Raw genomic sequence first — 27,131 nt, forward strand, 5'->3', positions numbered from 1 at the left:
CCAATGAGAGAGAGAGAGTGGAACAAATGACCCTACATTTGAGTATGGCCAACGCTCTATTGCAAGTGGCAGCCACCACAACATCAAGACTTGCTTCCCCATTAGTGAACCTCGATTAGCCTGGTTTGAGTGGTCTGGTTTCTTTAAAGTATGCGGTTGTATACATGGTTTGAGGTATCAGTATTGTATCACCCGTATCTGACAATCAATACTTTTTTTTTTTTTTTTTTTTTTCAAATACTCAATGTATTACTATTGTAATGTCAATGCAACAAGATATTGATACCCAATCCTTGTAACCTTTGATCTTACATTTTATGCAATATTTGACATAAAAATACATATTTCATTCTAACACAATTTAATTTTTATAAATTTTTTTTAAAAAAAAATTAATCCATTTTTTTACAAATTTATTGCAATATTTGTTACATTTTGTTTAATATTTCACACAAAATGATTTATTATATATATATATATATTATTTTTTATTATTTATAATATTTTTGGAATTTTTTTTAAACATTTTTTCAGCTGATACAAGTCTGATATCAAAATGGTATGCTAACTCAGCATTTTAGCTTATATTAATCCAATACGACCTAAAAGAGCTAAGGGCAGACCTAAAATAACCATAGGAGAGGTTGTAAGACATGACATGTGTTGTCTAGGTCTTGTACCAAGTATGACCTCGGATAGAGCCTATTTGAGGCAAGGATCCATGTCGCCGACCCAATTTAAATGAAATTTTCCTAACTTCCTGGGTTGTGTCCTTTCCTCTTACTTTCAGTTCTTATTTGTTACTTCTCATCTCTCATTTCTTCATCCCGCTTACTTTCAATCAGTTTTCCTTACTTTATTTTGCAAGGATCCAAGTAACCGACCCTATTAATTAGAATAAGACTGAATTTGTTGTTGTTGTTGTTTTTTTACGAAGAAAGAACTAATCAATAACTAAGAAAGGAAATAATATTGTTTACAGACCCAAAAAAGATTGTGCTACTTGAGAGTTGAAACCCACATGCCTTTCAGGCTAACAAAGTAAATAAATTATAAGGGAAAAAGAACTTTGTTTGGAAGTGTGGCTTACACTAGCACTCCCATGAGTCTATATCTCTCTTCCCCATATGAAAAGACATCTCTACCCCCTTGTATTGAGGATAGACACATGGGAGTAGCCACACTCCTGGATAGAAAACTACTTCCCAAATTACAAATTCTTTCATACCCATTATCACAAAAAGGGATAAAATTCTCTGCACTGGGGACGCAGGGTATGCCTAGACACATGGGGGTGGATGAAATTATCAGCCCCCCCCCCCCCAATGACGCAAACCCCGCCCCTGTCCCTCCCCATGTGTTTGGGCGCAGCCTACGCTCAGACGTGCTCTAGGACAAAGAACGTGCACCCTTACAAAAAATAGTAGTTTGAGAGGGTAATACAAGTTTTTTTTTTGGCAAGAGACTGAATAATACAAGTTGAGAGTAAATATAAGAGGAATTCCAAGGCCATGCTGTCACATTCGAACATTAGTCCATCCTAGACAATGTTTAGCTTATAATACGGTATTGGTTTCCAGGATGGTCGATATTGTGGAGTTCGGTCCTTTACACATACCAACTGGTGAACGTACTTGTGAGAGCCAACCGCTTGTCTTATATTTTGCCATTTACAAGGGGTGGAGGGGTTTTTATGAAAACAAAATTAAAATGTGATTGGCTCTGAGATGTACGTTCACCTGTTGATACGTGCAGATGATCCATTCTCTACGATGTACGTGCACTAAAACCATTCTTGTTATACTTGTACACTTGTACATTTGTAAAATTAGAAGAAACGAAGGGCATTTTAGTACTAGTATCTCGAATGAAAATAGAAGGGTACTATTGTCCAACCACCGAACTTAGCGAATCCTGCAAAATAACAGGAACAAGCAGGAGACGCCGTCGTGACAAACGCCGGTGGTTCCGACAACCATGATAAATCGCGGCCGTTTCTGTCCCTCGGGCGTTTAGAAAGACTACCCGTGTCCTCTGTCTCTCTCTTCGTCTTGTTAAGCGGTAACCCTTCCCATTGTCGGTTCTTTTGCTTCTTCCCTGGTTCACAAGAACGCCTGCCTCAAGCGTAAAACCTAATTTTTATGATCCAATAAGTTTCGGTGCTAGGATGAGGTGGAGCTGCAGCATTTCTTTTCCAGTGCTCGTTGTTCTCTCGGCCATCTGCTACCTCTATTACACCACCGTCTTCATCTTCATAGACGGTTGGCTCGGGCTCATGACGTCCTCTGGTATATTAAACGCCTTCTTTTTTACGGCCATGGCTTGTATGTGTATTTTCAATTACGCCGCTGCCATCCTGAGGGATCCTGGTTCTGTTCCTCCTAGCTTCGTCCCCGACATTGAAGATGCCCAGACGCCCATCCATGAGATCAAGCGTAAGGTCACCACACCTCTCCTTTATCTCTGTCTTCTTTCGTTTCTTTAGCTAGTGGTTCCGTGAAGGTCTTCTGAGATTTGAAGAGGGTTTCGCTGGATAAGGTTATATGAATAAACTTTTGTTAAGCCCACAAGTCTTATTTTTCGCTTTGTCTAATTGCTATTCTTTGCTGATTTGAGCTGTTCGTGAAGTGACATGCCTCTTCTCTGATAATTTCTGTTGATTGCTAATGAGCTCTCAGGTTTCTTCAATAATTTGGTCTCTGTAACGATGAATCCCATAGGTGAATAAATCTAGCAATTTGAAGGATATTGTCATGCGATAACTTTTCCTTTCCTTCAAAAAATTGTTTTCTGTGGCCTATAGGTGAATAAATCTAGCAATTAAAGGATATTTTCATGCTATTAACTTTTTTTTTTCACCCTTCCTTTTGTCAGAAAGTCTTTCTTTTTAAGGTTATCTAATTCGTCTTTGCTAAAAAATTAATCTGAGAACTTATAAAGCTAAGTTATTGATGTTGGTTTTTATGTGATGGGAGTTCTTAGCAGTTGGCAGAACTGGTTTCCGGCAGTTTTTGTCAGAAAGGGGTTAAAAAATAATCCCCCTACTGTTTTAATTTTGTTAGAGACCTTAAATTTACAGTTGAATGGGTCTTCTCAAGTTGTAGCCCCGCAAGACCTATGACAGTGTGATCAATTTGCTGAGATTTAGTTGGCTTATTTTTAACTCTAGGTGGCAGTTGTTAGCTGATTATAAAGTGTAATCTTTGTGGGACACTGTGATTTGGTCTAGTCAGTGCTGTAAACATATTTAAACTAAAGGATATTGACATCCAATTTAGTTTTCTCAACCCTTCCTGAATCTGTTGGTATGACAAAAGGTTCTTCTTCTCCTACTTTTGGTCTTCTTATTCTTATTCATTTCCCCCTTTTTTAAGCTTCACAAAAAGGCTGTAAGAGTTGATCTGATCAACTATCAATCATCATCAGAGATATGGTTTCAATCAGGATCAATTCATATTTCAATGTCAGTTATGAGTCTGGATTTTTACCCCCCCCCCCCAACCCAAAAAAAAACTGAGTCTGGATGAAAACAAAGTGGAACTGATGCAGAATGATCAACAAATAGAGCTTATTTCTTTAGAAATAGGCCTAGGGTTGGGTTATACACATGTTGGGCCTTTGTTCCCAAGGGTTTTTTTATGTATTAGGCCACTTTAATGAGCCTAAACTAGGGGTATATAGGTTGTATACGGGATTAGCCCAATACTTAGTTTATTTTCCTGTTTTTAGATTGAACCGGTTTAGAATTGGTTGCACCCAATTGGTTCAATTGGTCTAATTTAAGTGAAGTGTTCTTATTGGTTAATAGGTCCTTATATCCTATTAGCTAATATGAAATCTTCTTTTAAATTAGTTATTTTAAGTTAGATATCTTTTAAGTTAAGTTAGTAGGGTTAAATAGGTCTTTTACTGTTTTAAATTAGTTAAGTTAGATTAAATCTCTTCCTTCCACTATTTTTGAAGGAAAAGACTTTAAATTGTACTAGGACTTGGCATAAAGCCATCTTATTAATATAGTAAATCGTGGAGGGCTCTCCCACATTGAAATTTGAAAAAAAAAGACTGTTTTCCTGCTGCTGCTGTTCGGCTTCTTTGAGTGTGCATCTTTGTGGATTTTAAGGTAGAAAGGGTAGGTGGATTCCTGCGACTCCTTACGCCGTGACGGCTGGGAGGATCTCTCTCTGAAGGTGGCTTCATCCTTCATCATTCAAGCTGCTGCCGGTGGATTCCAGTGGTAAGTTTGAGTTTAATTTTTGTTTTTATCATTCCATTCTCCTTCCCCATTCGATCCCTTTATTTTCTGTTTTAATTTCATAAACCCTAATTTATCTAGAACCTATCCAGATCTGTTCCCTCATCAGAATCCTCTCATACTTTGACCACAGCTCCTCCTCAACACCCTCCATACTCGATCTAAGTTGCTGCCTCTTCCCATTACTCAAACCCTAATTCCCCTTCATCTCCACTGAACCCTAAATAGCCAAAAACCTGTTCAGACCTAATTAGCCATCCAATCCAGCTCACATTACAGCCGAACCTTCCCTCTAACATCTCTAATATCTGACCAAAAACCCTACTCCAATCTCCAACTCAAAACTGTAGTTTTGGTAATTTTTCTTAATTTCTAAAACCCGAAACCCTAACCCTAATTCTGTAGGAATTTTAAACTGATCCAAATCCCAATATTTTTATATCAAAATAACCCCATAAACCTGCTGATCATTACCCTATATTATTTTCATCCATAACCCTAGCCTAAACCCTAGATTTGCCCTAAACAACCCCAAATCTGCCCCAAACAGCAGACTTGACCAGAACCTGATTTTACCTGGCTCCTAGTAGGATTATCTCCTATTCTAGGACTACATTAGGAACAGTTCTTGCTTCTCAGCTCGTAGTCTCATTTTTTCACCTTGATTAGATAGAGTTGCTTTGTGACCTTAGTTTTTCAATCATCAGTTCATTGTAAGGTTTGAAACGTGGTACAGTAGTTGAGGAACAGAACTGCAGGTTGTTCTCTTTCTTGTTATTTTTCTCTCTTTCGGGATTCCTGTTCAGATTATGAAAATTAGAGTGTAGACAATCTTGTTGGTGCCATTTGATTTGTATCTACTGTGCTTCATAGTGTTTAAGCAATGTTTATATGCTGGTTAGCACATAAATTGCCAAGCTGGAGGGTCGCCTATCAGTTGGATGGTCTGGGTTGGATATGTCATACTTCCACATGGCTAAAAGAGAGGAAGAGGGTGGGGGAGTAAGAGAATCCCATAGAATTTTTGCAAGGGAACATCTGTAAGTCCGGTAATGTTTGAACCCTATATTGATGCCATGCTCTAGCTTGGGGTTTTCTAAGCTAAGTTCTTTTATCAAGCCAAATGTAATGAGACTACAAATATTTATGTAGTTTTATGCCATAAGTTGTGCTGCAATAGACCACATCTGCGTCTCTGTTGGCAAAACAAATGAAAACATTTCAGTCCTTGGGAAAATGATGCGATCCCGGGTTTCACAACCCTACTTTGGGATCACTATGGGTCCATAAGGATGTTAAATAACTCAAGTTAAAGAAGCAGTGGCAATCTTGTACATTCAGAGGACTATTTAGGACCCTTTTGGAAAGCAAATCAAATTTAGGACTGAATTGTAAATAATGTTAAAGGGAAAAGACCAATCTGGAAGTTCAAGAAAGTATGGGGATAAATAGAAACTAAATTAAGAAAGTAGGGCCTTTTGCATAAAAAGAAAGAATTGGCTTTATTAATAAAGGATAAATTAGGTTGTCTTCAACCCTCGACAAACACAACTTGTGGAGGGGGCTCTCTTGTGTTCGATCTCAGTTTTCATAGACAGTTTCAAATCTCTTGAAAATTTGGGGCCACGCTTGCAATCTATGGAATCCAGCCCACAGAAGTCCCAAAACCCAAGTGATATTCCGAGAGCAATTCTCTGAAATCGAATGTGGCGAAAGAGCATATAACAGATTTGGTCTCCAAGCAATACCTCACACTTCCAACAAGTTTCGAGTCTAGGGTTTTGCAGGTAGGGTCATCCAAAAGTACCAATTTAGTTCCCAGATTTGGGGCTGAGAAAAACAAGCTACGACCTGGTAGGGTAATGCCTGATGAAACAGGGAAACAGAAGGGGAACAGGACAAGAAAAGAAGAGAGGCAACAGAATAGGAATGGGAAAGATTAAGGAAGGGAAGAGAAGGGAAGGAGAAGAGGAGTTCTGACCTGAGGAAGGAAGATCATAAAACCCAGAATCCCGTATCAAACTGGAAGGAAAGAGAGAACCCGGTCGCACAACAGCAGCACTTTGCAGCATATGTAACTGAAACAAAAAAACTTCATTCCATTCTAATCTTTACATAAAGTTTGCTTATTTATGTAAAAGAAAAAAGAAAAGAAGTTTCCTAGTCAAACTCAAAAACTGAAATAGAAGTAGGGTAAGACTCTAACTCTTACTTGCTACTAATGTATCTAACTTTAACAGCAACAACTCAGCCTTATCCCAGCTAAATGGGGTCGGCTACGTGGAACGTAAGCTATGCATGTCTTTCTTCTCCACTTCTCCTAAGGTCAACAAGATAAAATATAAAAAAAATCAAATTTCATAAATATCCCTATAACCCGACTCATAACTGAATCAGAAAATAAATGATAATACAAGGTGTAAGTTGGAAGTTGCAGTGGGGGGGGGGGGGGAGGTTCAAGGTGGTCAATTTCCAATTACAATTGGGTAACATCAAGGATCAGCTTTAAGCCCTTATTTGTTTGCGGTTAGCCGCTTATCATGGACGATTTAATTAGAAGCATTCTGATGTAGCAAGGTAGTCAATTTCCAATTACAATTGGGTAACATGAAGGATCAGCTTTAAGCCCTTATTTGTTTGTGGTTAGCCGCTTATCATGGATGATTTAACTAGGAGCATTCTGATGTAGATTCTGGCCAGAATAAGAGACAAAGGACCTGACCCCTCTTTGGGCCAGAGATGGACCAGCTCGAGCCAGCCCAGTAGGGCCAACTCGAGCCAGCCAAGCAGGGATCTGAGATGCCCCATGATTTGGTTAAAGATCCTCCTTGACCAGTTAAAGATGCTCCACGATTTTGCTAGGATCTTTCTTTGACCAGTCAGCTGGATCTAAGTGCACTTTAGTAGTTTCCATATTTATTAGTTTCTAATTTGTTTTAGTTTTTATTTTGTGGCTGAATTATAAAGCCAAGTAGATTTAGTTAGTTTCTCTTAGGATTTAGTAGTTTCTAATTTACTCAGTTTCTATTTTAGATTAGTTTTTATTGTAAGTTTGCCTATTAAAAGACATCAGATCTTAATGAAAAGCCAGAATTTTTAGAGAAAAGAACTGCAGGCCAACTTAGCCATCGAGTATGGATGTTTCCCTATGCTGCAACAGTTGAGATAGCTGTGGGTGAGAGACCCAGGGTGAGAGGCCCATTCCCCGCTACCCCACCTTCTTCTACTTTCTCTTCATCCCTACCCCTGCTCGATCTCTACTGCTGTTACTACCTGTGACTGCAACAACTAATTAAAATACAATCTGAAGATCTGAATCCATCCTCTATTGACCCCAAAGGCTGCTACTGCTACCTCCGTCCAGCCAAGGCTGCTGGTGATTATTCCTCTGCCCAGAAGGTTAATCAAGTGTTGCTGCTAATGATCCATATTCAAGACTGAAGACTTCTCCTCCATTGTGTTTGTTGCTGTTGGAGATCCATCGAGTGTAGCTTTGTTGCATCCTTGCAACTCCTCTGACTGCACCTTTAAATTTCATATCATCTTCAATTATCACCAACCCTGCTGGGTTTTGAAACACTCCATCTCCATACCATTCCCCTACTCGATCCACACTTCCCTCCATTCCACAGTCTGAAACTCTTATTTTCTTCTTACCTTCTAATTTCATTCTTAGCCTTCCATTTTCATTTTTACCCATCAGAAGCATAGTTGTCAAGGTGGCAAAGTGACCCAAGGCGTTGGAGGGGTGTCTAAGCGCTTAGGCGACAAGGCGACCTCCTAGGTGACCAAGGCGCCCCCAAGTGTTGTTTTTTATTTCCCCCCTTTTCTAACATTATTTAGTATGCTATAATATATACCTTATATCATCAAAAATCAACATTATGCCACATTAAGTCACATCAAGTCATCAAAAATCAAAATTTCCCCCCTTTTCTAACATTATTTAGTATGCTACAATATATACCTTATATCATCAAAAATCAACATTAAGCCACATTAAGTCACATCAAGTCATCAAAAATCAATATTAAGCCGCAGCAAGTCATCAAAAGTCAACATGGAACTAGAAGACAACATAATTGAAGAACCAAGCTATTGGAAGTTTGAAACAATCAAACATACGTTTGGTTTATATTGTTCTTAGAAAATATGATCTTATCTATAAGTAATTAAATTGTTCTCGATTTAGAGAAATGTTCTTGTTCTCTAAGAAGTTTGACTAGGAAGATGATTTTATTTTTACATGAGACTTTTAGTATTAGGTAGAGCACAAAACCAGCTTTCCAACAAATCCAAAATTGCTTAAATCTGATTTATATTGAAGAAGTTATGTTTCGGTCAAATCTTATTTGGTATGCGCGAATGTTGTCAAAATCGCTTTGAATGAAAATATTTTTTTAGATATCAAAACAAATGAATATTTTACCACACTTTTAGTTTTTAACAATGTTTTACCATATTTAGATTTATAGAATTTTTAGATTTGTGAAAAACCCCATGATGTAGTAATGCAGTCCTAGAATAGGTGATAATCCTACTAGGAGCCAATTGGAATCAAGCTTTGGTCAAGCCTGCTGTTTAGGGCTGATTTGGGGTTGTTTTAGGGCAAAATTAGGGTTTAGGATGGGAATTTGGGAATGGGGTTTATAGGGTTTTAATCTGCAGGTTTAGAGGGTCATTATGGTATAAAAATATCTGAATTTGAATCAGTTTTAATTTCCTGCAGAAATTAGGGTTAGGGTTTCGGGTTCTAAAACTAAGGAAAATAGCCAAAACTAGGGTTTTTAATGGGGGTTTAGGGCACTGTGGGAGGGAGGTTCGATCCTAATATGGGCCTGTTTTGATGGTCCGAAGTGGGAGATCTGTAATTTTAGGGTTTAATGGCTAATGGAACTTTTTACAGAAATTAGGGTCGGAGTGATGGGAAGGGGCAGCAACTTGGGTCGAGTAGGGAAGGTGTTGAGGGGAGGCTATGGTCAGAATTTGGATGGCTTCTGATAGGTAAGCAGATCTGGACAGAACTGAGATTCAGATCTGGGCAGAATGTAGCAGTCTAGGGTTTATGAGAAATAGGACAGAAAAGAAAGGGGATCGATTGGGGAAGGAAAGAAAGGATAAAACAGAAAATTAAAACCCAAACTTACACTGGATTCCTCCGGCAGCAGCTTGGATTGTTGAAGGATGAAACCACCTTCGAAATAGGGATCCTCCCAGCCGTCACGGTGTAAGGAGTCGCAGGATTCCACCCACCCTTCCACCTTGATAAGCCCACAAGGATGCACACACTCTTGGAGAGCAAGGAGCAACAAGCAGCCACGAAAATCTCTTTTTTTAAATTCAAATCTGTTCTGGGGGAGCCTCCCACGATTCCTTTATTTATAATTAAAGGCCTAAGCCAAATCCTAATACAATCTAATCTCCTCCTCACTTCAATTATGGAAGGGATCTAATCAAATTCAAATTACTAATTTAAAATACTAAAATGTCCTAACTACCCCTACTAACTTAAAATAAAAGAATCTAACTTAAAAACAACTAATTAAAAGAAGATTCCATATTAGCCAATAGGATAAAAGAACCTATTAACCAATAGGAACACTTCACTTAAATTAGACCCATTGAACCAATTGGATGCAACCAAATCTAAACCGGTTCAATCTAAAAACATAAAAATAACTAAGTATTGGGCTAATCCTATATGCAACCTAAGTACCCCTAGTTTAGGCTCATTAAAGTGGCCTATTACATAAAAAACCCTTGGGAACAAAGGCCCAACATGGATATAACCCAACCCTAGGCCTATTTCTAAAGAAATAAGCCCTATTTGGTGATCATTTTGCATCATGTAGTCCTAGATAGGTAGGAGTCCTACTAGGAGCCAGATAATAGGATCAATAGCAAAAGGGGTTGCTGGTTCGAATGGACAACACTAGGTTTTAGGTTAATTCTAGGGTTTAGGATGAGAATTTGGGAATGGGTCTTATATCCTTTTCTAGGAGAATGTTGCTGTCCTTATGAGAGGTAGTCCTCTTCTCTTCCAATCGTGCCACCTTTTCATTCAACTTCTGTAGCATCTCCATTATAGCAGCCATAGGATCAGGTGGAGGGGGCAGATTGGTGTCTGGGGTTGGATTGCCATGGTCGGCCATGGCCCTGATACCAATTTATGTAGTCCTAGGTAGGAGTAATCCCACTAGGAACCAGGGTAATAGGGTCACACACAAAGGCTGGCCGATTGGGTTAGGGTTTACTAATTTAGGGAAAAACTAGGGTTAAGTTAGGTTTAGGTTAGGGTTGCCTTATATGGTAATGATAGGCAGGTGTAGGGAAGTCTAATGGTATAGGTTTTATGATGTTTGAGTGAATGGAAGTAGGTTAGATGAGTTGGACAGCAAGATAAGGTTATTGGAGACAATTTCTAATGGAGGTAGGAGTAGGGGATTCTAGGGTTTAGGGTGGTGGGGGTTTGATGAAACTTGGATCGAGTGTCAATAATGATGTAAGGGATGTATGTTGAAAGTTTGGTTTGAAACTAATGGACAGATTTGAAGTTATGGAGGAATCCTAGTTAGGGTAGGAGTGAGAAGAAGAAGGTTTAAACAAAGTTCAGATTCAAACTTACTGGATTTGAAGAGATCTTTAATGGCAGCAGCTTTGAAGATGAACAATGGGGTCTCCCGATCTACAAGATGCAAGGAGATAAGTAGCAGTCCTCCTGATCTTCATGATGCAAGGAGTCGATTGGAGATCCACCAATCCCTTCACCTTGATATTACTCACAAGGCAACACTCACACGAGGGAGCAATAGCAGCAACAAAGGCAGCAAGCATAAAGCTGAGTTTTTATTAATCAAAATTCGTATTCAATGCTGGCCTCCCTTACAAACTTATATAGAATATTCAAAATAGACTTAGACACTAAAAAGGAATGGCCTAACTCTATCCCTAACCTATTAGGTAACTTAAACTGACTTGGAAACTAGAATACTAAAGGAAATAGACTCAAAACATGGCTGGACTTATAGTCCTAATCCAGCCCAACTTACATCACATAACCAATTAAGTTGTCACATGACCACTTAACCAAGTCACATGATCACTTAAATTGAACCAATTGGATGCAACCAATTTGAACCGGTTCAATTAAAAAACATAAAAATAAACTAAGTATTGGGCTAATCCCGTATGCAACATATATACCCATATTTTAGGCCCATAAAAGTGGCCTATTACATTAGAAACCCATGGGATCAAAGGCCCAACATGTATGTAACCCAACCCTAGACTTATTCCCAATGAAACAAGCCCTATTTGCTGATGAATCTGCATCAACTCTCCCCAACTTGAAAAAATTCGTCCTCGAATTTTATAGTGATGAGGGGGAATCAACATGTGATCAACAGCTTTGACCATCCCCAAACAGAATTCCGGTGAAGCAGGAACATTGGGGATAAAATCTCCAAAGCGTGGAGCTTTCTCTTCGAAGAACCATGGTGGCATAACAAACTCTATGTGTTCGTTTTCTGAATCAGCAGCGACTGTGAATGTCCTGTCCATTGAGTCTTCAGTGTTAGCAATCTTCGCTTCTAATACTTGAGACACAAGCTCCACCTCTTCAAAGACAGCATCTTGAATGCCAATAATTTCTTGTGGAGTGCTCTCAACCACCTCTTCATCTTCTGTTGTTTCATTTTTTTCTACTTTGGTTACTTCGACATTGACCACTTCAGTAGGGTCTTCTACATGTCGACTTTCCATCTTTGATGCTATAGGGGTTGTCTCTTTCTTTTCATCACAATTCACTGCTACTTCAGCTATATCTTCAACTTGTGTTCTCTCAACTTCCTTTGGTAGAAATTTGTATTTAACAGCTGATTTAACATTGGTGATGTCAGATTTCCAACACTCTTCAACTTGCAAACGGAATCTCATTGATGGAGGTTTAAAGTTGTCTTCAGATTTGAAGACATACATCCCTTACATCTCTGAACGTTCGTGGGAAATATTTCTTACTCAGATCTTCTTTCATCTCTGCCCATGTAATAGGTTCTCTACCACTGTAGTCAGGATAATCCATCTGGGTTCTCCACCAATTATGTGCTGGTCCCACTAGCTTGGTATGTGCTAGTCTCATTTTCCTATACTCAGGCAAATCATACCAATTAAAATAATCATCTAAAGCAGCTAACGAATCACAAAATACCTGTGGATCTAGTCTGCCATCAAAGTCTCTCAATTCATACGCCTCTGGAGGTCTATGGCGTCTCCTGTAGGCTCTGTATCCTCTTTTCCTATCTTCACTATGATCTTTGTACCTTTCTCTGTCTTCTCTGTATTGATCTCTCCTTGGGGCTCTTTGTACTACCGAATTGACTTGATATCTGTCCTTTTCTAGGAGAATGTTGCTGTCCCTATGAGGGGTAGTCCTCTTCTCTTTCAATCGTGTTACCTTTTCATTCAACTTCTGTAGCATCTCCATTATAGCAGCCATAGGATCAGGTGGAGGGGGCAGATTGGTGTCTGGGGTTGGATTGCCATGGTCGGCCATGGCTTTGATGCCTAAAGCTTCAAAGATGGAAGTTCAATGTGTAGAAGATTCTACTGAAGAGGTATACATTGAAGCGAACAAAGTAGACCAAGCTGAAACAGTAGAAGATGAAAAGTTGATTGAGAGCATTCCAAAGGAAAACAATGACCTTCAAGAAGCTGTTCTTGAAGAGGTGGAGCTTGTGTCTCACGCATTAGATGAGAAAGTTGCTAACACTGAAAGCTCTATGGACGAGACATTGACAGTTGCTGCTGATTCAAAGAAAGAACACATAGAGTTTGTTATGCCACCATGGTTCTTCGAAGAGAAAGCTCTACGCATTGAAGACTTTATCCCCAATGTTCCTGCCTCATCGGAATTTTGTTTGGGGATGGTCAAAGTTGCTGATCACATGTTGATTCCCCCCCATCACTGCAAAATTCGAGGACGAATTTTTTCAAGTTGGGGAGAGTCCATCACCCCAACAGTAGAAAGTCGAAAATTTTACCTATTGTCAAAATTCCAGTTTTTGTTCTTGAACTGGGGGGGGGGGGGTTGACTTTTATCGTTTTGGAATTTGATTTCTTAACTATTTTTATTGGATTCAAATAGGGGGTATTTGCTTATTTATGAATAATATCTTAAGTAAATGAAATACCAAATATAAAACATTTATTTAATTGATTTTTGGCATAATTAAGGGCCAATACTGAGTTCGATACCAATAAAAACCAGTGCAAGGCCCCTTGCAATAAGGTGGAGGACGCCTAGGCGGCGCCTTGACAACTATGATCAGAAGTGACCCAAAGTTGCAGATCAGGCTTATTCCACCAAGCATCACATTCGGTTGCTGCTGGAAGCCCAAAATAGCTCTGTTTTGGAAGGTTTCTCCTAACCCTCTATTTTGGTGGGTCTATGATATCTCCACATCAGGCTATCAGAACTGAACCAAATTTGGAATCAAGCATCCCTATAAAACCATCTACCTCAATCGAAATTAGGAGTCCATCACTTGGCTGATTTGGCTAGTAACCCAAACTTTTTAATTTCTGATTCTATTTAATGTAAGACTGGAATTCCAATCCCAAAAACCCACAGAATTCAGAAATAAGAATAAAAACCAGAAATTAGAAGGTTAGGGTTCCTAGCCAAACCAGCCAAGTAATGGACTCCCGATTTGGATCGAGTGTAGATGGTGTTATAGGGATGCTTGGCTCCAAATTTGGTTAAGTTTTGATGGCCTGATATGGAGAAATCAATGAGACACCAAATTAGAAGGTTAAGAGAAAACCTTCCAAACAGAGCTGCTTTGGGCTCCCATCAGCAGCCGAGTGTGAGTCTTGGTGGGGTAAGCCTACTTTGCAACTTTGGGTCACTTTTGATGGGTGAAACTGAAGATGGAAGGCTGAGAAGAAAATAGAAGGCAAAAGGGAAATAGGAGTTTCAGGCTGTGGAATGGAGGGAAAGTGTGGATCAAGTGGATTGGATGGTGGGATGAGGTGGTGTTCAAAGACCCAACAGGATTTGGTGGAGGGCTATGGAGGTATCACACTCAGAAGTTGCAGCAGATATCCAAGTACAGGAACATAACAACTTGCACTCGATTAGGAGAAGCAACACAGCAACAGCTTCAGTCAAAGGAGCAATCAGCAACAACATCCATCTCAGGGAATAAAAGAGGTCTCCAACCTTGAATATGGAGGTATCACACTCAGAAGTTGCAGCAGATATCCAACTAATCCAAGTACAGGAACATAATAACTTGCACTCGATTAGGAGAAACAACACAGCAACAGCTTCAGTCAAAGGAGCAATCAGCAACAACATCCATCTCAGGGAAAAAAAGAGGTCTTCAACCTTGAATATGGATCACCAGCAACAGCAACAGACACTTGGATTAGTAGCAAATACACTCGAACAAGGTAGCTTGCAGGAGCAACAATAGTCTTCAATCGATGGGCTTGCAGCAGTAGCAGTCTTGGAATTAATTGGAAGTGAGTTCTTATCTTCAGGTTGAGTTCTTAATAAATGGTTGCAAACACACACAGAAGCAGCAATGGAGATCGAGTAGAGTAGGAGAAGAAGAGAAGATAGAAGAAGGGGGTAGGGGAATGGGCCTCTCACCCTGGGTCTCTAATGTAGCTCTAGATAAGAGAAAAATCCCACTAGAGGCCAAACAACAGGATCAAATAACAAAAGGGGCTGCTGGTTCGAATGGACAGCACTAGGATTTAGGTCAATTCCTAGGGTTAGGGTAGGATAATGGGAATATAGTTTATAGGATTAAACTAGGCAGGTTTTGGGGAGTTTAGAAAGCTAGGTTTGGTTAGGTTTAGATGAGAATTCAAAATTCCAGAAATTAGGGTTTTAATGGAGGTGAGGGGATTTAGGGTTTTTAGGGCTAATAGGGGCAGCAGCTTGGGTTGAGTGTAGGGGGTGTTAAGGAGAGGTTGTGGTTTGGATTTGAAGTAATTCTAATGGTTAAATATGGCTGGGCAGCAAGATCTAGGGTTTAATGGAGTTAGGGTTTATGGGATTCAAACAAAAAATAATAGGGATCGATTGGGGGAAAGGATTAGAGGGTTACAAGAAGAAATTGGGTGTCAAACTTACTGGAGATTCCACTGGAAGCAGCTTGAACAGATGTGAAGGATAGAACCACCTTCGAATTGAAGAAGATACTCCCAGCCGTCATGGCGTAAGGAGTCAACCGGATTACACCAGTCCCTTTCCACCTTGATAGAACCACAAGGATGCACACTCACAAGGAGCACCACTCAACAAAGCAGGGCAACAGCAATGGCAGCAAACAAAAGCTTTTCATTAATCAAATTCGTATTCAATGTTTGCCCCCCTTACAACCTTATATAAAAGACTCAAAAATAGACTCCTACTTAAAAAAGGAAAGGCCTAACTCAATCTTTGACCTATTAGGTAGCTTAAACTGACTAGGAAACTAAAATACTAGAGGAAATAGACTCAAAACATGGCTGGATTTATAGAGTCCTAATCCAACCCAACTTACATCACATGACCACTTAAGTTGTCACATGACCACTTAACCAAGTCACATGATCACTTAAATTGAACCAATTGGATGCAACCAATTTGAACCGGTTCAATTAAAAAACATAAAAATAAACTAAGTATTGGGCTAATCCTGTATGCAACCTATATACCTCTAGTTTAGGCTCATTAAAGTGGCCTATTACATAGAAAACCCTTGGGATCAAAGGCCCAACATATATATATATCCAAACCCTAGACTTATTCCTAATAAAAGAAGCCCAGTTTGGTGATAATTCTGCATCAGTCTCTCACCCACAACTATCTCCGTTGTTACAGCATAGGGGAGACACCCATACTCGATGGCTAATTTGGCCTGCAGTTTCTTTTCTCTAAAAATTCTGTCTTTTCATTAAGATCTGAGGCCTTTTAATAGGCAAGTTTACAATAAACTTTCAAAAATAAAGCTAATCCTAAAATAGAAACTTCTAAATCCTAAGAGAATTTAACTAAATCTACTTGGCTTTATAATTCAGCCACAAATTAGAAACTAATAAATATAGAAACTACTAAAGTGCACCAAATCCAGTTGACTGGTCAAAGGGGAATCCTAGCAAAATTGTGGAGCATCTTTGACTAAGCAAGGGGGATCTTTAATAAAATCGTGGGGCATCTCGGGCCCCTTCTTTGCTGGCTCTAGTTGGCCCTGCTGGGTTGGCTCAAGCTGGTCTATTGGCCCAAAGAGGGGCCTGGTCCTTTGTCTCTTATTCTGGCCAAAATCTACATCACTATTCTTATTTCAGAATTTTGTGGGTTTTTAGGACTGGTATTCCTGTCTGACATTACATTCAAAATGAGGTTCCTTTATGTATGTTTTTTACTAATGATATTGCTTTGATGGATGAGAAAAAAGCAGGGATCAACGCCAAGTTGGAGTTATGGAGATCAACCTTGGAATCAAAAGGTTTTAAACTAGGTTGAACGAAGATGGAGCATATGGTGTGTAACTTTAGTTACACTAGGACAGATAATGAAAGGGCGTACCCAGTACATGAGGCTCTCGCCGACTGCTACTGCAAAATCTGGGGAGGGTCATAATGTATCAGTCTTACCCCCACTTCATGGAGAGACTGTTTCTCGACTCGAACCCACAACCACTAGGTCACAATGGAGCAACCTTATGGATAATGAGGTGGTGAAAATTGATGAGAGGGAGATTCCTCAAAGTGATTATTTTAGGTATCTGGGTTCAAATCATAAATAAAGAAGGTGATATAGAGGATGATGTTTCACAGAGAATTAAAATAGGATGGATGAAGTGGAGAGGTGCATCCAGAGTGTTGTGTTATCGACGTATTCCTGTAAAACTAAAGGAAAATTTAATAGGACAGTTATACGACCGACTTATGATGTATGCGTAGTTGTCACGGTGTCTAGGCGACCCAAGGCGTTGGAGAGGGTCCAAAATCAAGCCGACACCAACTAGGCGTCCAAGCTGTCCAAGGCGCCTAGACGCCTTCGCCTAGGCGACGCCTTGACAACTATGGATGTATGATGCAAAATGTTGGGCAGTTAAGAAGCATTATATAGATAAACTCAGTGTAGCGGAGAAGAGGATGCTGAGATTAATGAGTGGCAAAAGGAAGGATAAAGTGAGGAATGGTCATATTAGAGCAGATTTTGGAGTGTAACGTTGATACGTGATAAGCTACAAGATAGTCGTTTGAGGTGGCATGACCATGTTCAATGGAGGCCTTTGGATACTCCAAGGGCAGACCAAAAATGCCCCTAGGAGAAGTGGTGAGGAAAGACATGCATAGCTTAGGTCTTGTATCAAGTATAACCTCGAATAGAGCTGATTGGAGGGAAAGGATCCATGTAGCCGACCCCGTTTCGTTGGGATAAGGCTGAGTAGTTGTTGTTACAAGTTGGAAGTTGTATATTGTATTGTAAAGTATATATCTGTTAATCATGCATTCTTTTGTTGTTGTATTGATATTGTAATCATGTGATTTGAGTAAGGTTAACATTTTGAAGTGTCGAGGTTTGGGTTGTTGTTGCATATTGGGTAGTTTGTATCATGTGTAGACTTCAAAGCATTACTTTTTTTTAAATGTAAGGTACTAATTATTCAATTTCTTTCCTTTCCTGATTGCAAACAAGAGGGGATGGATTTCTCTACCTGCTAAAACTACGAGGTTCTCTTGCTACCATAGGTTTTCACTTTTGTAACAATGGCAAGATAGGACTAATGGTTGGAAGGAAATTCAAGTCAGTGTTTATGATGCTCACTTCTCCAAAGGACCCATCAAAGTTCTTATTGATATTAAAGGATCCCTTTTAAGTGATTCTTTTTCACTTTTTGATACTTCAAACTATTGAAGGGACTCGTTTGCTTAATGGAGACTGGTCTAACTTGATAATAAGTTTTGGAACCAGTCCAAGATAACAGGATCTCAACACCCAGAAGTGATCAGCTTTAAGAGATACTTCATATTTGAATAAGAGGTGGTCCATATAAGAGAGATCAACTCAATCTCCACAAATTGTGCTGAAAATTCTCTTGGAGATAAGATTGAATCCAATCCACCTAATCAAGGTGACCAAAATGGAAAGACAATAAGAGTCCTAGCAGTAGTTGATAAGATGAACAACTCTTCTCCTACGGTGAATCCACTCTTGATTCTCTTCACTCTTTAAAAGAGAGTCTGTGGTCTATGAATAACACAAGTGAATACTGGCTTTGTGTGGACGTATGTTACTCCTAACCGAACCACATTAAAACCTTTTGTCTCCTTCTTCTTCCTTATCTCTCTCCCTCTTTCTCTTGTTCTAACATGGTATCATATTCCCAAGTCACGATGGGATCCACCATCACCCCCTCTCTCATATCTTCTTCTCCCATTCCGACCATTGTCTACCCTTCCCTGAATCATGTCATCTCCATCAAACTCACAGACTCAAACCGTCTCCTACGGCGATCCCAGTTCATACCTATTCTCAAAGGCTATCATCTCTATGGCCTTGTGACTGGCATAACCCCATGTCCTCCGGAATTTATATCTGATAGCACCAGCGCTGCCACCACTGGAACAACTGTGGCAATCACCAATCAGGTGTTCCTCTCTTGGAACTGGCAAGACAAACTCCTGATGAGTTCGCTTATTTCTTCCTTAACCGAGCTGGTCCATGCTCAGATCATTGGGTGCATCACCTCCAGTGAAGTCTGTTGTACACTAGAGCGCTCCTATTCCAGCCAATCCAAAGCTCGAATCATTCAACTTTGGTCGCAACTGCAAAATACCAAGCTTGTCGCATCCTCCATTCATAATTTCTTGTTGAAACTCAAAAGTAATGCAGATCTCTTGGCGGCCTTTGGCAAACCTGTAACTGATGAAGACTTGTGTCTACACACCCTCAATATGTTAGGCCTGAATATGCTGCCTTTGTCACCTCTATCACTACCTGCAGTGATACGGTTTCGTTCTCTGATCTCAAAGGTATGCTACTGACCTAAGAAATCTGGTTGCATGATGAGCAGCCTGGCAATGTCTCCTGTAACTGCCAACCTTGCTATAACCAGTTCCAATGATGTGCGTGCTGGCCTCGGTGGTCATGGTACCTGTGGCTGAAACAATGGTTGAGGTAGATCGTTTTATGATCAGAATAGGTACAGTTTGTACTACTATAATCCGCCAGGTGCTCTCCCTTTTCACAATAATGCATCTCAGACTACTGGGCCCTCTATGTCGTCCTCTGTCTCTATCGTCTGCCAAGTCTGCAACAGAGTGGGACACATTGCTCATGACTGCCATTATCGCTTCAATCATCCGTTTCAGCATACATTGGAGCTTCTCACCCTTCTGCTAACATGTTTGCCTATCACTGCCCCAATATAACTGAGAGTGTTTGGTTCCCTGATTCGTACAACGAACTTCAAACCTTGAGAACCTACACTTCTCTCAGGACTACATGGGTACGGATCAAGTTCAGGTAGGCAATGATTCATGTTTGAAAATTCATCACTGGTAGCTCTTTAATTCCCCTTTCGTCAAAAGAACTATTTCTTCAAGATATTTTACATGTGCTGTCTTTTACCCGTAATCTCCTGTCTGTTTCACAATTTTCAAGGAATAATAATGTGCTTTTTGAATTCTACCCTGACTGTTTTTATGTGAAGGATCTCAAAATGGGGAGGCTTCTTCTTCTAGGAAGCACTAAGAATGGGCTCTACCAGCTCGTTCTAAATAAAGGTAGCAATAATAGCAATAGCAGTTCCCTGCATGCTTTAATTAGAGACATTAGTTATCAAAGCGGCAAGGCGACCCAGGCGTTGGAGAGGGTCCAAAAGCAAGGCGCCCAAAGAGCCTGGATGCCTAGGTGACGTCTTGATAACTATGATTGGAGAACGCATTTCTATTCATCAATGGCACAACAGATTGGGGCACCTGATTCTCAAAGTGGTTCGTCAAATTACTTCCGCCTTTCAGCTACCAGTCACAAGTAAAAAAGGGTTTTCTATTTGTAGTGTTTGTCAGCAAGGATAGAGCCACAAGTACCCTTTATACCAGTCAGACTCCAAATTAACTCATCCTTTAGATTGAATATTTTCGGATGTATGGGGGTAATGTAAGGTTAAATCACGAATGATCTAACCCCAGGCAGGATCTTGATCTCAATCAATAAATTTCAGATTAAGGGAACAAATCAGCAAATAAAATAGAAGGTAGAAGAGAAGATGGGGGGATAGAGGGCTGTCTCAGCTGTGGGCCTCTCACCCTCAACTCTCTGAGTTGATTTCTCAGCCTTTCTCAGGACAATGGTTTGCAAAAGCAAGCTTCATTTGATTCATTCATTCTATCCTTTTCAAAAACTTACAATAAGGCCTATATATATAGTGAGGGCTTAGCTAAGAAAATAGTAGTAGATACTTGCTGAGAAGTTGGAAGCTGCTGCTGAGAAAGTGCTTAGAAGCTGCTGATGAGATTGTCTTGATTTGAAGACAAATTGGCTGGTCCAATTCTGTCCCAAAGTTAGCGATTGGTTAGGCTCGAGTTGGCTGGTCTTGGCTGGATTGGATTTTCTTCCTTGGATTGTGTGTCAGCTCATGCTTGGGGCTGGGATCTACATCAGAGGGCCATAACCCATTTCCTCAATTGAGGGCCATCGGTATTATGTGCATTTTCTGGATGATTATAGTAAGTACATTTGGATTTTTCCTCTTCACAATAAATCTGAAGTATTTGGTCCCTTTCGAAAATTCAAAACTTCAGTGGAGAACTTTTTGAAAGAAAAATAAAATGTTTGCAGTGACTGAGGAGGTGAATATCGCAACGTTTCCAGATTTCTAGAGGTATGTGGCATCGAACATTGTGTATTATGCCCCCACACCCAAGAACAAAATGGATCTGTGGAATGACGCCACTGTTATATTGTTAAAACAGGCCTTTCTCTCCTTGCTCAAGTACACGTCCCTCGGCAGTACTGGAATCATGCCTTTGAAACAACAGTTTTTCTTCTCTTCCACCTCCCAAACACCCATTTTAAATGATGTCTTTTCCATGTATCAATTATTTGGAAAAAATGCTGAGATATGTGGCATAGAACATTGCAATGTTTCCAGATTTCTAGAGATATGTGACATAGATGCATAGTTATCAAGGCGGCAAGGCGACCATGGCGTTTGAGGGCCTTCCTAAGCGCCTTGGCTATAGGGCGGCCCCAAGGCGTCGCCTTGGCGAACAAGGCGCTCTAGTGTTCTTATTTTTATGTTACCATTTTATTAGGCACAAATAGCATATTAATTTTAATATAATTTTACTTATATACTAAATAAAATAATTGTATCACATAATCACAAAATAAATAGTTCATAATCACAGATTACAAAATCATTGAATCACATAATGATAGAATAAATAGTTCATATAATCACAGATTGCATAACTTATAATAACAGTAAACAGATGCATTTCATGAATTAATAAATTATACTAAGAAATGCACAATTTACATTGAATCACAAAAATTAAAGCAGCAGCCAAAGTCACCGGCCACCACTAGTAGAAGCCAGCCATAGAAGAAGAAGGTAGAGGAGAAGAAGAAGCTACAAGAATAAAAGGAGAAAAAAAATGCGGGGAAAGAGGGTTTCAGACTGTTCACCTTTCTAGAGGGTTTCTTTTCAGAAGAAAAGGAAAAGAAAACAAAAAGACAACAGAAACAGGAGGAGGACGACGGAAGAACTAGAAGGACAAAAGAAGCCAAAAGAAGAAGAAGAAAAACAGAGTAAGAAAAAGAAAGTCAAAACATACCTGAACAACATGTTCGCAGCGAACAGCAGCAGCGGAAGCGGCATCCACTTCGGCAGCAGCAACCAGTTCCTTCCCTTCTTTCTCTTCGTCTTTTTTTTTAATCCATCCCTTCTTTCTCTTCGTTGCCAGTGAGAAGTGGGACATGGAGCAGCAGCAGCAGCATAAGAAAAAAAAAATGAAAAATAGAAGAAGAGAAGAAGAACAGTAGAAGGTAGCCTTTTTAGTTTTTAGTTACTTACCTTGCTGGAGATGCAGTAGCCGGAGGATGACTCGTCGGATTCAGACAAGCCAGAAATGGCGCTGAAGCAGGAGGTGAGGGTTTTATTTTCTCTTTTAAAGAAGAAGAAGAAGTAGAAGAAGAAGAAGAAAATGGAACTGGAGTCTAGCACAGTTCGTGGTCTTGATTCATGGCATTCATCATCGTCGAAGGCACTGGAGTCGCTGAGCAGGAACAGAGTCTCTGGAGCACGAAGTCAAGACTCGAGAGTTGAAGTCGAGGGTTTTTTTGATTTTGTTTGCTTTAGGTGATTCCATGTAACACGATGCATAAAAGTAATGTACACAAGCCAATGAAAATCTAAGAAATAAAATAAAAGTTTACATATTTTTATTTTGTTTTGTTTTTAAATGATTCGGTGTATCACATTGTATAAAAATCATATTCACAAAACCAATACAAATATAGGAAATAGAATAAAATAATAAATTAATAATATAACGCCTTTCCCATAAGGCGACCATTCGCCTTGACCCTTGAAAACCTCCAGGACGCCAAGGCGACGCCTTGATAACTATGCATAGATGGTAGAACATCATGTATCATGCCCCCACACCCATCAACAAAATGGATCTGCGGCGATGCCACCATCATATTGTTGAAATAGGTCTTGCTCGTGCACGTCCCTCGGCAGTACTGGAATTATGCCTTTGAAACAACAGTTTTTCTTCTCAACCACCTCCCAACACCCATTTTAAATGATGTCTCCTCCATGTATCAATTATTTGGAAAAAAATCCTGAGTATATTTGGGTGTCCTTGCTTACCCATTACTTCATCCATTTAATCACCCATAAAATGGACTACAGGTCTGGACTGCATACCTTTCTTGGTTATAGCACTCGACATAGAGGCTGCAAGTGTCTCAACAGCCTCAACCTCAACAACATCATAATTTCCCGTCACGTTGTGTTTGATGAAGACCCATTTCCTTTTCTTGAACCCACTATGAGCCCAACAACATCTCCTACACAAACCCAACTACCCTCCATCCTAGGCCCCCCACCTCTTATCTCTTGGTCCCACCCATCCATTCCTGTGTCTCGCACACCCTCACCACGAGTCCCCTCTCCACCCACTCTGTCATCATCTCCACCTATTGTTTCCTCCTCCCCCATGGTAGCCTCACCTTCACTGAGTGTAGGTTCATCATTACCCTCCATCGACCTGGTTGTTGATTTACCTGTACCTAAAGACCCTTTACCTTGCCATCCCATGATCACTAGAAACCACCCGACTTTTTAGTGCGATAGATGGAATGCCAACTAATTGTGGGAACCAATGAATCAAGATGGTACTAGGCGTCCAAAGGCACTAACTGCTATAAACCACCCTTTACCTGATTCAGTCGTTTGTGAGACCAAACCTCTACAACAGGAACCAACCAACTTTACCACAGCCTATCGGTCTCCCCATTTACGTCAGGCTATGGACAGTGAGTCCAATGCTCTTGTTAAAAATGGCACATTGACACTAGTGCCACCTCATCCGTCTATGAATATAGTGGGCTGCAAATGGGTATTTCAAATCAAACGGAAAGTAGATGGTACGATTGACCGGTACGAGGCTCGCCTTGTTGCAAAGGGATATAATCAACAAGAAGGTCTGGATTATACTGAAACATGTAGCCCCATGGTAAAACCGACAACTATTCGGTTGGTACTCTCCATTGCCATCTCTCGAGGCTGGCCCATTCATCAACTTGACATCCAAAATGCCTTCCTTCATGGCTTCTTAATGAAGAAGTGTTCATGGTTCAGCCACCTAGATTTATCAATTCCCAATTTCCATCACATGTTTGCAAGCTTCAAAGGTCTCTCTGTATGGTCTAAAATAGGCACCTCGAGCTTGGTTCGATAAGCTGAGCATATTTCTCTTGGAAAATGAATTTATTGGGTCCAAAACTGACACCTCCTTTCTCATTTACAACAAACAAGGGCGCCGCCCTGTTTATATTCTTATATATGTTGATGATATATCCTTACAGGAAGCAATATCACATTTATCTCCAAATTCATTGACAAGATTGGCACTGCTCTTGCTGTTCAAGATTTGGGATCTCTACACTTCTTCCTTGGTATCCATGTTCTCCAAGGGCCGTGGATGTATTGATTCTTTCTCAACTGCAGCATATTTTGGACCTCCTAACCAAAACAAACATGCTAGGGTGTAAGCCGATTTCCACTCCAAATTCCACATCTGTTTGTCTATCTAACCTATCTGGGACACAGATGGATGATCCAACACTATATCACAGTGCAATAGGAGCTTTATGCCGCATTGACACGGCCTGATATTACCTATGCCATCAACAAGGTGTGTCAGTTCATGCACCAACCTACTCTTGATCATTGGACAACAGTCAAGTGGATTCTTCGTTGCTTGAAATCAACAGTCTCATGGCTTGCACTTCCAACATTAGTCATCCATGCAATTATCCGCTTTCTCGGATGCAAATTGGGCGGGTTGCCCGGGTGATAGAAAATCTACTGGCAGATATGCCATCTTCCACAACAATAACTTAATCTCTTGGAGCTCCTGAAAACATGCTACTGTTGCTCAATCTAGTACTGAATCAAAACATTGTGCTATTGTCAATGTTACAGCCAAACTTACATGGCTTCAATCTCTCATTAAAGAATTGGGAATTTATTTAGCTCATGCGCTAATCTTATGGTGTGACAATGTTGGTGCAACTTATCTCACAGTAAATCCTGTTTTCCATGCCAAAACAAAACATGTGGAGATTGACTTCCATTTTGTAAGGGACAAGATCGCTAAGGGGGATCTTGATATTTGCTACATCTCCACAAAGGATCAGCTTGTCAATGTTCTCACTAAGGCGTTATCTCCACCACAGTTAAGCTCAGGTGCTATCAGCCCCCTTGAGCTTGAGGGGGTGTATAGGAGAGATCAACTCAATCTCCACAAATTGTGCTGAAAATCTCTTGGAGATAAGATTGAATCCAATCCACCTAATCAAAGTGACCAAAATGCAAAGACAATAAGAGTCCTAGATGTAGTTGATGATATAAATAACTTTCCCTGTACGAGTGAATCCACTCTTGATTCTCTTCACTCTATAAAAGAGAGTCTGTTGGTCTATGGGTAACACAAGTGAATATTGGGTTTGCGTGGACATAGGTTTCTCCTAACCAAACTACATTCAAACTTTTTGTCTCCTTCTTCCTAATCTCTCTCCCTTTTTCTCTTGTTGTAACAGTGCATAACAGGGAATATCTTCAAATTATCCTTAAATGAATGATAGAACAGCTCAACAACTTCAAAACTTGATATTGCATGGACAGAATAGAGGAAATAAGGTAGAAGAAGAAAGATATGACTTAAAGAGTCTCACCCCAAGCCTAGGCTAGTATCTAACCATCCACCCTAGCCTCTCACCAGGAACAAAATCTCATTGCAGCTCTGTTTCTCGCAGAAGAAAGGTATAAACTCAATTCCATTCAAATTCTTAACTTTTTTAAAATTCTTACATGAAACCCTTTTATTGAGTAGTTGGGAGAGTTCTAGACTTTCATGGACTTTCTCTTAGACTTGATGACCTTTACATTTCCAAGGACTTACATTGGGACTCTTTTCAAGATGTTAAATGAACTGTACATTTTCAAGGTCTTTACAACTAACAATGAAACTAACCTATTGACATCCCCAAGACTTCACAACTTTAGAGGACTAGATACAAGTAACTGGTAAATTCGTATGAGCCACTTATCCCTCATATATGGGCTTTGAAAATATGCCCATTATAATATAAAAAAAATACTAAGTCCATGGCCATATAACCCATGGAGCTACTTTTTTAATGAATTAGACTGTATTTGGGTTTATTCCGGCGTGAACACTTATGCTGGAACCTCTTTTGATCTTCATCAACTCTTACCAGCTTGAAAAAAACTCGACCTCGAGTTTTGTAGTGATGAGTCATGATGGGGTAAAACAACATGTGAGTAGCAGCTTTGACCAGTCCCAAACAAAACTCTGGTGATGCAAGAACTTTAGGAATAAAGTCTTCGACCCTATGAGCTTTCTTTCCAAAGTAATGAGGTGGAATCACAAACTTAATAAATTCTCCGATGCATAGTTGATAAGGCGGCAAGGCGCCCAAGTGTTATTTTTTTTTTTATTTCCCCGCTTTTCTAACATTAGTTAATATATTACAATATATACCTTATATTATCATAAATCAATATTAAGCCACATCAAATCATCAAAAATCAACATTGTTATAATATTAGAAAATAGTTAATCAGACCAGAGATTAGAAGAAGAAGAAAGAAGAAAAGAGGAAGATAAGGAGTCCACGCAAACCCCAATGGAGGAAGGGACCTGCAGTAGAACAGAATGTTCTGTCGCAGGTCAACCAAGAATATATTACTAACCAAATAAGAAAAATACTGTAAGGACAGAACTGCCCCTACATAAATCGATACAATGAAATACTAAAATAAATAAAGGAAAAGACATATGCCCCTATAAACACGTATTTCAATACTCCCCCTCAAGCTGGAGCATATATATCTCTCATGCTCAGCTTGTTACAACAAGAACGAAAACCAAGAGCGAACAAGGACTTGGTGAACACATCAGCAATCTGATCAGATGAAGTGACAAACGGTGTCTCAACCAATTTCTTCAAGACGGCGCTGCGAACAAAGTGGCAATCCACCTCTATATGCTTGGTCCTCTCATGAAAGACTGGATTACTAGCAATATAGATGGCTGTCCGGTTGTCACA

General features: G+C 39.9%; 1 protein-coding gene and 1 long non-coding RNA gene across 2 annotated transcripts in view; both read left to right on the forward strand.

The window, feature by feature from the left end:
• Positions 1 to 1,824: 1,824 nt before the first annotated feature.
• LOC122649684 (probable protein S-acyltransferase 16) overlaps positions 1,825 to 27,131 on the forward strand; it is a 36,954-nt gene continuing 11,647 nt past the window's right edge. Inside the window, exon 1 of the mRNA XM_043842922.1 lies at positions 1,825 to 2,440. Within this exon, the coding sequence (XP_043698857.1) occupies positions 2,168 to 2,440 (273 nt within the window). The 5' untranslated portion in view covers positions 1,825 to 2,167. The remainder of the gene's footprint in view (positions 2,441 to 27,131) is intronic.
• LOC122649685 lies at positions 3,798 to 26,130 on the forward strand. Its single transcript, XR_006331317.1, has 3 exons — positions 3,798 to 3,808; positions 10,635 to 10,638; positions 25,599 to 26,130. It is a non-coding gene; the product is annotated as an uncharacterized LOC122649685 (long non-coding RNA).

Source organism: Telopea speciosissima, chromosome 2 (genome assembly GCF_018873765.1).
Source record: "Telopea speciosissima isolate NSW1024214 ecotype Mountain lineage chromosome 2, Tspe_v1, whole genome shotgun sequence".
NCBI lineage: Eukaryota > Viridiplantae > Streptophyta > Magnoliopsida > Proteales > Proteaceae > Telopea > Telopea speciosissima.